The 13,466-nt window shown below is 35.8% G+C and overlaps 1 protein-coding gene across 1 annotated transcript in view; it reads right to left on the bottom strand.

Annotated features, from left to right (window-relative positions):
* The window catches only part of LOC124371999 (hemicentin-1-like), a gene marked incomplete at its 3' end in the record, with an annotated part of 57,954 nt that overhangs the window by 21,877 nt on the left and 22,611 nt on the right, over positions 1 to 13,466 (bottom strand). Inside the window, exon 2 of the mRNA XM_046830373.1 lies at positions 1,141 to 1,370. Within this exon, the coding sequence (XP_046686329.1) occupies positions 1,141 to 1,370 (230 nt within the window). The remainder of the gene's footprint in view (positions 1 to 1,140; positions 1,371 to 13,466) is intronic.

Genomic DNA, 13,466 nt, shown 5'->3' with positions numbered 1-13,466 from the left:
TTGGGAAATGAATTTTTTTCTGTAGACAATTCAAGTTTAAACAGACATTCTGGGCCACCAGCATTTTAATCAGTTACACTAAAAGTTTTAAGGGGTTCAGACCCGCTTGTAAATTTGTATTAACTCTCTCGGAAATCAAACCCTTGCCTTCTTGGTTAGAAAGTCACAGCCTTAATCTTGTGCAATGGTGAAGGTCGAGATTAAGGTAGTTTATCATCATATTGATAAAAGACAATATTTTGAAATTTTCGATCTCTGAAATCCTATGGTCTCTTTGAATGTATATCAAAACAACTTACAAACCCAAATAAACCAATATGCAATATGAACTCTGGGCAATAAGACCACAGTGTATAAAATACTGTTGTTTCTAACATCAACCATCTACTGCTCTGTATAACCCCTTGAAACCTTAGATCACAGGGTCAACTGAGACCACTGTTACACCAGGTCTTTGTGAGCTACTGATCTCTATAAGTATCTCTACCTTAGGAATAACTGGTCTGCAATACAAGCAACTAGTTCTGTCAGAATAACCTGAGTGACTTCGTTCTCTAGCTTCTGATGTATAGCATTTGCCAACTTCTAAAATCTCCCAGTTAGAACTACTGTATAGAGAAATTTCTTGGCCTCTAAAATTCTGTCTTTGAAGAACTTCCATCATCTATGAGCTCCCAGAATATAGAAGTTTACAGCTTATAGGAGATCTAGGCCTTAGGCAGCTCTTGGCACCTGTCTAGAGTTGGTATCTGTGAGGGTTTCCAACCTAGTGGAGGTTATGGTCTCTGGAAACCTTCAGCCTCTGAGAATCCCCAATTGACTGTATTTATCTTCTATATGTTGGGTTTCGTGGCCTTTGGAATATGACCTCTGAAAACTCTGAGTTCTAGACTCCTCCAGCGTCTATCACAATGTATTAATATAAAATAGCTAAATATTGTTCTACAATGACGTACAAGTATCATTCAAAAAAGAAACCAAAGATTTTTAAAAGTGTAAGAATTTTAAAGTAATGAGGAACATACTGAGCTGTGGTTCAAGCTGTAACTGTAGGCTCGATTCTGCTATGAATAGAAGTACATCTAACAAATACAATAAAGACAATAGGAATAATGAATTAATACCAGGGATTTGTCTTACTTGTGATTGCTTTCGCTGTATCAGGGGCAAGATCTGTGATAGTAAATTGTAATCCTTAGATCGGGCATCAGTAAACACATAGATGTAGGAGTTAGGTTTACTCTGTTGTAACGCCTGTTGTACAGCTCCCACAGAGGCTTCTGGGCAGTCACCACCTCCATAGATCTGGATCTCATTGAGTCGCTGCATCAACAACTTATGGTCGGTAGTTTCAGTTACGGGTCCTATCACTGGAACAAAAGACAAATTTATACACATGAAACGCTAAGTTGTAATGGTTGTAGTATGGCTGTTAAGGAGGATTCTGGGCAGTCACCACCTCCATAGATCTGGATCCCATTCAGTTGGATAGAAAACACCTACAAGAGAGAATTCAGTTGAGTGTACACATTAGATAATAATTTAACCGAAGTTTCTGAATCCAGTTGAGAATATCTACTTTGCTAAATAATAGCTATAAGTACCTGACAATTTTAAAATACCTGTATTTTTTAGGTCAAAGGGATCTACTTTTTAATGTGGAAATACCCCCCCCCCAAATAAAACACCTGTACTACGTAACTAAAAATGTTGAAGTTAAGTAGCAATCTCTTTTTGTTAAAGAGTATAAATTTAAACCAATGGAAGAGGAAAAATTATAATTAAAAATGTGGAATTGGATGCAATTGAAAGACAAAATTAAGGAAAATCCTAATTAACAAGTTTGTCAACTTATTACTGTAATATTCTTATTCTTAAAAATATATTAAAACTGGATTTTCATGAGATTAAGCATTTTTATGAGATTTGCCATGTTTTTTCTTTCAAATGTTGTCTTTCAAATGCTGGGTACATTTTACATATACTTTTCTTTTCTCTAAAAGTATGTAGAGCATTTATGTGTTAAAAATCTAACTTTCATATAGAAAACAAATAAAAACTTCTTAGATCTCTGGTTTGCAAATAAATTTTGAATGTTTTATCCACTTTGCAATATTGTATGACACAGATAAGGTGTTGGTATTAAAACTTTTTATTTTTGGTAACAGTGTTCCAGTGAGGCTGCTGTGGTTTATTCAGTGTCATAATTATGAGAGGATTTGGATGATAGAACTCCCCTTAAGAGTTTTAATAATAAAAATATGTGTATAACAGCAATCCAACTTGTTTCAAATTCTGCAGTTAGACGGATTACTTTGAATTGCGCTTATACATTTATTAATGTTTAGATTTATTCCATACCGCTTTATATGGGGTTCAGAATAAGTGAGTCTTTTTTTAAGCTGACATAAAATTCATACTTTTAAAGAAATATACTATCGATACGTCCCTACACTGCAAAAGTGTAGTAAAAATCTATAGTATTTTCCAGGATATATAAATACAATATAGGTTCTTATATATCACATTGACTGTGGTAGATGCAACTATCCTAAACATGTATTCCGGCTATCCTAAACTCAGTACATGACTTGAATCTCAGTAAAGGTATTAAAGCGTTATTTGGTGACATTTCGGCTCTGGAATTCAACCTATCTTTGCTGTACTGATATGCTCTTTAGTAAAATTTGTCCAATTTACACCAAATATTTTAAAAATTCAATTTTCACCTCCCTAATTTATATATGGGGTTTCGGGTAGGGTACGATAAGCGGACCCGGTTTTTATATCGATATTGAAAAACGATATTACCTAATAATTATAACTATCGATATAATAAACCCATACTGATTTTTTAGCAATAACTAACTTGTATCAACTTTAAACAATTTTTCATACAGTAAAGGTATTGTCTTTTATAGATAAAACACAATCGAAAATGGATGAGGACAGTGAAACGAAGTTTAAAAAGTGGAATATCAGCCGACCTGCTTACAGATCATCATTGTAGGTATTTGTACAGAATAAAGTATGGTTTTCTAGAGAGGATGCTTTCAACAACTGCTTAAAAGCTGTTAATCATTGCTACCAAGGATAAAACATAAATAGGTATGCATATTTTTTCGTATTTTCTGTTATAAATGTTTGTTATGTTATCATTTTTTTTATTTGAGTTTTTCCTCATGAATGTGTGTGTGTGTGTGTTGATATGATTGATAGACTAGTATTCAATAAATGAATAGTATTGATGATCATACTAATCAATATAAAAAACGGGTCCCCTTCTTGTACTCTGCCCGTATATAAATACATTATTTATTTAAATTTGTTGCATCCCAAAACATAAGTCATGTTTGACTGGAACTTCTGAACCTATACAAATTTTTGGAGATGAAAGCGTGCTATTTTATGATACTGTTGTAACAAAGTTGAGAGAATGTTTACGACAGGACAAATATTTTAAGCCGCCTATGATACCTTGCTCAAATGAGATATTAATATGAGGTGTTTTTTTATAAGGAGGACATTTTTAAACGCAACGGAACACAGCAGAAAAATAATAATAAATTATTCATTTACAGGACGTTTGTAGAACCTTTTGATATAATTAGCTATAATAACTAGTAAAATCTATCAAACAGAATGGTTTTAGAACATACCTGTGTTTTGTTTGTAAATCTAACATACTCTTGTGGATGTGTATATATAAAACAATTAATTTTATCGATAGGCCTATAAATACATAATAAGTGTGGTTGGTTTCACAAAACCGAGGAGGCCAATTACATTAACATTCTTAACTCTGATAAACATCAACATTCCGAATATAATATACGCTCCGTTGTCGTCCGTTGACTACAGATATCAGCGGGTTACTAAAAAAAGACAAGGAGCTACAAACAGCTGACTATGGGCTGTGAAGTACTGAGGTGCGAACAGTTCCCTGTGTAGAAAAGATGGGCCAAACGACAGAACGCGCGGGAAAGCTCTACTAGCCATCCATAAAACACTAACCTCACTTACGCGCTGTGATTGATTTAAGACAACTGAACTACCGCAACAAATTATATTTGAATATACATTTACTTGTGATCAAAACAGACTATTATTGTTAATATTATTTACGTACCAATTTTTCTCCTAACAATATTTACAACGTTTAAATTAGACATCATAATCAACAAATAAATAAACTATAAACCATAATTGTTATAAACTGCAGAATCACAGGAAATATTGTAATACAAATATTAATAAATTTAAACTAATAAAAAAACACATACTTATTATATTCCAATTTCGATTTTTTTATTGAAGTTCCTCGATACATTTCATGTTTTCACCGTCAGAACCAACCTCAGCTAAGTCCGAGTCACTCACTACTCAGGGATATAACAAACGATTCCACAAGATCGTCGATGTTGCCTTCTTTGGTAAAATATAAGTTCTCGACCCTCTTAACATGAGCACATTTGTTTACACAATCAAAAAAATCCTCATGCTGAATATTTTCTCTTCTAAAATGTTCTTGACTTGGGAAAAATTGCTGTTTATGTTTCTGAAGGTGACATGAGCTGAATGTCAGCCCATATTAACTCGATAAGATTAACGTCGCGATGATAGAGGGCTGTCTTACAATATAATGGTCATCTTTTGTACAGTGTCATCCAATAGATAGCTGTATAATCTAGGTTTATGTAAGAACACTATAAGGGATGTTATTTTTTCCAGCCAATCTTTAAGATCTTGTTTTTTGCTTTTTGAAGTTGGTGCTTTTTCCACTTGAAAATTATGATATGAAGCAACACCTATTGCAATCACACTTCTAGGTTCTAAATTAGGCAAGAGTTTCACATTTGCCCATTTCATAACCATTTCGGTGTTGGCATTGTTGCGGTAGTCCCGCGAATTTTGTGTTGTCTTCCACATGTCAGGGCATTAGGAAAATCCTATTTCCTCCTCCGGCGTGGATGATAACCAGCCTCTCCCCTTTTGATATGAAACCACGATTGGGTTTTAATATGGGTGGAATTAATGTATTTTTCGGTTATATAGATAATAGGTCGGCCTTCGTCCAGAACACGCATTATTATTTAATTTCGCGTAATATAGGTTAATGAAATAAGCAATTCTTCTATCACGTATTTCTGCGTTTCCTATTACAACTTTTTTTCTGCACTTAAACCCAAAATACTCGTATTTAAAAATACGTTTTAAACTAATCATCTTTCCTCCAAAGTTAATATTTTTACGAATTTCGTTTACAAATGGGTAACGAAAAACGCAGAAGGGATGGGCTCTAACGAAAAGCCCAATGTTCTTGGAAAAGACGCCCCTCTTCTCCGCTTGACAATCAGGCGGCCGGCCGGCCCGCTACAACAGATCCGTTTATCTGTAGCTAGAAGCTCAACTGGTACGATGAGACCCGAATTCGTACGGCTGTGCAAGCCCGGAAGTTTATTTGTATTCTTTCTCTGTGTTGTACCTTGTTGAACAGTTTAGATTGGTATCTCGACACTGAGGTGGGATATTGAAATGTGGCGTTCTACAGTACTTCGAACCTAATTTATTCAGAGAGATGCGGATTTCCAACTAAATCTCTCCAGCTAAATTAATTATAAACGTAATTTTAGCGTGCCCAGTGTAATCGCTGCCTTAGATAGTTTTAATATTTATGGCTTTATAAAAGAGAAGAGAATTTGCATAAACCGGGGATTGTGTGGCAGAAATTTGTTCGGTATATTAATTAGCTTTACCGAAGGTACACGTACATAGAGCTATCATACTAACCCTTTTGTCTAGAATTGAGTAATCTATTTTAATATTATAGTAATAACCTCATTTTTATGATTTAAATTTAAAATTATATGTATGTTTTGGCATAATCCACTCATTGTAACATTTAAATTGAATACATTAATGTATTTATATTTGTTCGCCTTATGATAGCACTTAATCGTAACGTTTCACGGCAAAAGATTTTAGCAATGGCAACAATATTTGATTATGAGATGTCGACTGCAATGTTTTGTTATAGGCTTATTTCAGCGTTTGCCAAACTTTTTGGTCTTAAGGCTCCCTTTTAGGTTCATACCATTTTCCGCTGCTCTCTACCCCCTGAGCTCATTTCAGTAGAGTCGACAAAGAATAAAAATAAATTATTGTGACTATAATTCACATAATAATTAATTAAAATTGGTAAAATATTTCCCGTTATGCCTAATGTAAATTAACCGTCATAACAATAAAAAATAAAAATAATGTTTATATAAATTATGTAAAACTATGTACATGTATGCATTCACTATTACTGATTTAAAAGAAGAATAATATTATTATATTGATTTTAGACTTGGAGTGAAGCAAGTAAATATACAGAGGAAAGTAAGTAAAGTACAAAGCGTTTAACATTTTAAATATTGTTTTAATAATTCAATGATTGTTTCATAGAAAATACAGTTTAGCTAATCAGATTATATCTACTCAAATTAATCAGGGTTAGTAGTATTTGTTTAAATTTTCACACTAGCCAATCGGCCATATTTAAAATAAAAGTCTATGTGAAGGAAGAGATTTTTTTATTTAATCAAAATCTGGACCCATGTTCGAATCTGTAACACGTATTTCTTTCTCAATTTTTAAGTTTAATTTGATGACTGTACAGCTGTGAAGCCCGCCTCATAAAGATATGAAGTAGCAAAGGGTATGTCTACACAAGCAACGCTCTTCTAGCGGGTTAATTTTTTCGAAGTTACACCAAAACTCTAGCAAATAATTCGTTTTGAATCCAGTTTTTAACGAAGTATCTGTTTTTAATTCGACCAGTTCATTATCTTCAACGTTTCGATGTATTTCTTTGTTAAATGGATTTGATACCTACATAACAGAGTTGACATCAATTAACCGTTTCAAGGCTGAAAATCTATAGTATTCACCTTTAGCCATGATAACCTTCCGCAAATCGAGTTTCTTTTTAAAACCTTCCACTTTGTCTGTCAGGTTTAAGATGTTTGTGTTATTTTCTTGTAATTACATACTTAGTATGTTCAACTTTTCAAACAGTTCATTAAGAAAAGCTATCTTCGACTAAAAGTACTTACCAATAAATGTATCGGCGTTGACATGGTTTTTATCCTTCTGGTAAGCACATATTTCGTTCCTCAGCTCAAACACCCTCGAAAGTGGATTACCAAGAGACAACCAATAAGACTACTGTCGAATAAAACATAAGGATCAGATCCCGTATCTTTTTACTAGTTTAAAAATCTTACTTTTTAGGAATGTTTTTTATGTAGTTGATTGCACCCATAACAATGTTAAGTATATAGTGTAATTCCTTAATGAGATGTTCAGCGGCTAATGCTTCTCTATGGATCATACAATGAGTTCAAATCGCTATGATCCCTTTCGCTCGAACGGACCTTGAAGCCTCTTTTTTCGACCCGCCATTGAACTACTACCCGTAGACTACTTATTACAACACGTTTTTGTCAGTCAATGTCATGCTTATTGGCCGCTCTTCATTAATAGATATTACAGACAGAAGCCAAGTACTGTACATTTAACATTTCAAACAATATTCTGTGGGTAAATACAAATACGACAATACGACTTTATTGGCCGCTCTTCATTAATAGATATTACAGACAGAAGCCAAGTACTGTACATTTAACATTTCAAACAATATTCTGTGGGTAAATACAAATACGACAATACGACTTTATTGGCCGCTCTTCATTAATAGATATTACAGACAGAAGCCAAGTACTGTACGTTTAACATTTCAAACAATATTCTGTGGGTAAATACAAATACGACAATACGACTTTATTGGCCGCTCTTCATTAATAGATATTACAGACAGAAGCCAAGTACTGTACGTTTAACATTTCAAACAATATTCTGTGGGTAAATACAAATACGACAATACGACTTTATTGGCCGCTCTTCATTAATAGATATTACAGACAGAAGCCAAGTACTGTACGTTTAACATTTCAAACAATATTCTGTGGGTAAATACAAATACGACAATACGACTTTATTGGCCGCTCTTCATTAATAGATATTACAGACAGAAGTCAAGTACTGTACGTTTAACATTTCAAACAATATTCTGTGGGTAAATACAAATACGACATTGAACTACTACTACCCGTAGACTACTTATTACAACACGTTTTTGTCAGTCAATGTCATGCTTATTGGCCGCTCTTCATTAATAGATATTACAGACAGAAGCCAAGTACTGTACGTTTAACATTTCAAACAATATTCTGTGGGTAAATACAAATACGACAATACGACTTTATTGGCCGCTCTTCATTAATAGATATTACAGACAGAAGCCAAGTACTGTACGTTTAACATTTCAAACAATATTCTGTGGGTAAATACAAATACGACAATACGACTTTATTGGCCGCTCTTCATTAATAGATATTACAGACAGAAGCCAAGTACTGTACGTTTAACATTTCAAACAATATTCTGTGGGTAAATACAAATACGACATTGAACTACTACTACCCGTAGACTACTTATTACAACACGTTTTTGTCAGTCAATGTCATGCTTATTGGCCGCTCTTCATTAATAGATATTACAGACAGAAGCCAAGTACTGTACGTTTAACATTTCAAACAATATTCTGTGGGTAAATACAAATACGACAATACGACTTTATTGGCCGCTCTTCATTAATAGATATTACAGACAGAAGCCAAGTACTGTACGTTTAACATTTCAAACAATATTCTGTGGGTAAATACAAATACGACAATACGACTTTATTGGCCGCTCTTCATTAATAGATATTACAGACAGAAGCCAAGTACTGTACGTTTAACATTTCAAACAATATTCTGTGGGTAAATACAAATACGACATTGAACTACTACTACCCGTAGACTACTTATTACAACACGTTTTTGTCAGTCAATGTCATGCTTATTGGCCGCTCTTCATTAATAGATATTACAGACAGAAGCCAAGTACTGTACGTTTAACATTTCAAACAATATTCTGTGGGTAAATACAAATACGACATTGAACTACTACTACCCGTAGACTACTTATTACAACACGTTTTTGTCAGTCAATGTCACGCTTACTGGCCGCTCTTCATTAATAGATATTACAGACAGAAGCCAAGTACTGTACGTTTAACATTTCAAACAATATTCTGTGGGTAAATACAAATACGACATTGAACTACTACCCGTAGACTACTTATTACAACACGTTTTTGTCAGTCAATGTCATGCTTATTGGCCGCTCTTCATTAATAGATATTACAGACAGAAGCCAAGTACTGTACGTTTAACATTTCAAACAATATTCTGTGGGTAAATACAAATACGACAATACGACTTTATCGGCGATCATATAGTTGGAACAGAAAGAGATACAGTGATAACAACTCATTGTAAAATATATATATATATATATATATATATATATATATATATATATATATATATATATGTTTAGAACCTCAGCACTTGCTGGTCCAGGAGCGTAAATCGTGCGTACCTTGTTGGTCATCGCGCCTCATGCTGGTCCGGGTCTTGAACGTGTTGGTCCGGACCCGCAAGTTACGAGGCTCTGTATAGAGCGTGTAACATCCTGGACCAAGAAGTGATGCTTGCCTGTAAAGTTCATTTGATTGTACAGTAGCTCGCCTAGCGTGAGTATAACGAACTAAATACTCGAATGAGGGGAAATCCCCCACCATTCTCGGACCAAGATTTGCCGGGTTTCTGTACAGGGCATACTGTCGAACATTGAATAAAGTGCTTTTTCAAATCAAATCAGTCTTTATTGCCTTTTAACAGCATACAATATTGTATAGAAGCAGTCTGTATTAGCCAATGTATTAGCCTATCTACTCATTCACACACTATTATACACACAAAAAGTTCCTCATCCAGACAAACATGCAATGGCTAATCGGATCCTGTTAAAACGTGTTTCCATTTTAATTGTCTATTTACGGGCGGCTTTCCACGAACTCACATACCGTGTCAAAAGCACCTGACACCAATAGGCATTGAAGACGAGATTTAAATTTTTTGGTACTGCCAATGTTTTAAGATCCTCAGAGAGCCTATTAATCAACCTAACACCAGACTGCAATTGCAAATTATGAGACGCCACCGTTCGATGTGGTTGACTGCGATAGTTGTCCCTGCCTCTTGTCTCATTCCGTCCCTGAGCCAATGTGCTCTTTGATTTACAGAACACAGCCACCTCGAAGATGTAGAGGCAGGGCAAGGTCAGTAAACCAAGCTCCCTGAAGGCATCCCTGCACGACTCTCTTCTCTTTAATTTAGAAATGATTCGTACACAATTTGTTGTTTGCACAGCTACCCCAGAGTCTTACTCCATATGCAAGGTGCGGATAAACAAGGGCAAAATAAGCCATTCTCAGGATGTCGTGAGAACAGTGTTTTGCCAGATTCCGCAAAGCATACAAACCTGAAGTTACTCTGGAACAAACACTTTCAACATGATTGTCCCAGGTCAGACCTTGATCTAGGTACATCCCTAGGAATTTGATGGAGTCAGATTCCTCTAAGAGTTTGTCATCTACCAGGACAGCAGGTCGTGCACTACCTTCACGCTGTCTCAGACAAAAATCAATTGTGTTTGATTTTGAGCTATTTGTTTTCAAATTGATTTCCGAAAAAATTGGATGCATGAATTCACTGTGACAAGTAAATTAATTTCAGGCTTCTGCAAAGAATTTGCAGTAACGCAGAGAGTCGTATCGTCAGCATATTGAATCACCTTTCCATTCTGGACCGATGAGTTTAAATTGTTAACGTAAATAGTAAAAAGCACTGGCCATGGATCGATCCATGAGGGACGCCATTTGCCATTTTCAATTTTCCTGACATGGCATTTGAGATCTGCACGCACTGGTCTCTATCCTTATGTAGGACGAGATCCACCTGTGTGGTAGACCCCGTATTCTTCATGTCGCTAACTGATGCATCAGTGTCAAAAGCCTTAGAAAGATCGAGAAATATTCTGAGCACCTTATCCCGTCTCTCAAAACCATCGACAACAATATCCACAAGACTTGAAACCGCATCAATTGTTGATTTATTTTTATGGAAGCCGAATTTTTCAGGACACAGTATGTCAAATCTTTCCAGAAAACTTTGTAGTTCATTCAAAAACGCATTTTCAAAGATTTTGCTGAAAATTGGCAAGATTGCGATTGGGCGGTAATTTTTGGTTTGATGAGGATCTTCTTTCTTCAATTAAAAGTCGGGGCAATTTTTGCTGTTTTCAAATCATCCAGGTAAACTCCAGATAGAAATGAGGAGTTTACCACTTTTTTAGTGGAGTCAAGATACGCTTGGAGCATTTTTTGACTAGCCACATGGACATACCACTGTTGTTACAAGATTTCTTTTAATTTATTTTTTGCACAATACCAGCCATCTCAGCCTTATCGACAGCGGTCAAGATCATAGACGATACCGGTTCTCTACCAAGGTTGCGGGAGAGGGTTTTCAGTGAAGCACTCATCACACGAACCAACTGAGGCAAAATAATATTTAAATTTGTCAGCAATTTTTTGAGGATCATCTATAAGTTGGTTTTCAACGAGCAGTAAACATTGTTTTGATTTTCGTATTGGATGTTCTCGTTTTACGGATTAATTTTCCATGCTGTTTTTGAAAAGTTCTCGGTATTCTTTAATAGTTTGTTTAATTCATAGGCTTTAGCAGCTTTTATAACTTTCTTATATATTGTTCTATAATTTTTGAAAAATCTTTGAAAATTTTAGTTGTTTGTATTAATAAAAATTGAGTGATAAAATTTGAGTTTTTCACGAGATGTGACAATACCTTGTGTAACCCAAGTATTCTTATGTCGCTTACTGCGTACTTCAAATTTTCTGTAAGGACATGAAATATTTAAATAATAGAGAAAGCGTTCATTAAAAGCAGTGTAAACTTTATTTGGACACTGAATGTTATTTAAAAATTTCCAAGTTTCTCGCTTAAGGTGATAAATTAATTCGTTAATAGTTTGAGGGTTTAGAGCTCTTTGGACCGTATTCTCTGCAAGCCTAGTCACCGGATCAAGTCCATTAATCAATCTCCTGAGCGAAGTGATCAGAGATGGCAGGATTGAACACGACAACGTCAACTTTCGGGATGTTGGTGATAACGTTGTCGATGGTTCTACTCGTCGTAGCACATACTCGTGTAGGAGAGTTAACTGGCCAATTTAGACTAAAAGCTTGAAGAATATCACGCAGCCGCCGAGTGTGGGGGTCGGGGTGGTCCAGTGCGTTTATATTTAAATCGCCAATTAAGAGAAATAGTTGATTGTTTGAAAACAAAAATTGGTTAGCAGGCTCTCTGGTTTTCCAAAAAAGGATGAAATAAAACTTCGGTTGTTGTTTGGACGGTATATTTCAACAATATTAACTTTTTCGGATGAATTTAAATTTATATTATTACCAGCAGCCTCAAAATCAAATTCTAGAGTATGAATTTTTTTTTCAAATTTCAAGGGGATTTATACAAAGATTGCCACACCACCTCCCTTAAAATTGGAACGAAGGAAAATATGTGCTAATTCATAATTTTGCATTTTTTTTAATGCTGATCGGTTGTAAAACAGTGTTCCGATATTACAATAATATCAGGTTTTCGCTCATCGCACATGAGGTCCAACTCTTCTAACTTATTGGTAGCGGATTGAGCATTTAGGTGAATAATTTTGAATTTCGAAATTTTATGAAAATTTTAAGTGGTTTCTGAAAACGTGTTCTGAATAAATAACGGGATCTGATACCCCTCTCTCGTTTTACATTCGTCATAGGCTCTTCGTTTTTTTTTTTTTTGACAGGAAAGCGTAATATTGTTTTCGTCAGGTTTTACAGGCGAAGTAGCTTTGATGAAGTGTCATGCTGCATGAGACGGTTCTGGGCAGGACTGGCGAGCGACTCACAGGTATCAGCAACAGCAGGTGAGGCAGCAGGCACTGGGCAGTGTTAGAGACAACTCAGGTGCAGCAGGCGGTCCGACAGCAGAAACCTAGATTCAATGGAATGATCGACAACCCTCATCAGATCGACATTGAGCTGCCTTATCTGCTCCTTTAATCTGTAGTTTTTTTGACGCAAGTTCGTCAGCATCAGAGGCTCCCGACGAGGCGACAGGCGTAGGCCCTTCGAGTGAGTTTGTAGTAGCGGCAGGTCAGGTTTTGTTGCAGCGACAGGGGTCGGTTTCTCTCCCGTAGACGCATGGAACGCAGTAGTCTCGCCCGCCGGTGAACTGATCGATGTGGAGGATCTGGATGGAGTGGCGCTCAGCGCAGGGTCCGGGGCCAGGCGTGGAGCAGGCAGGCGGCGAGTCAGATGCAGGCGGAGTAGGTGAAGCAGCGTCGGTCGCAGACCGAGTCCTGGACAGCGGTGACAAAAGCGAACGCATGGTGAC

The sequence above is a fragment of the Homalodisca vitripennis genome, unplaced genomic scaffold (assembly GCF_021130785.1).
Source record: "Homalodisca vitripennis isolate AUS2020 unplaced genomic scaffold, UT_GWSS_2.1 ScUCBcl_2364;HRSCAF=7046, whole genome shotgun sequence".
NCBI classification, from domain to species: domain Eukaryota; kingdom Metazoa; phylum Arthropoda; class Insecta; order Hemiptera; family Cicadellidae; genus Homalodisca; species Homalodisca vitripennis.
Note: the sequence above shows the minus strand (reverse complement) of the source record. Positions and strands in the feature narration are given on the sequence as shown.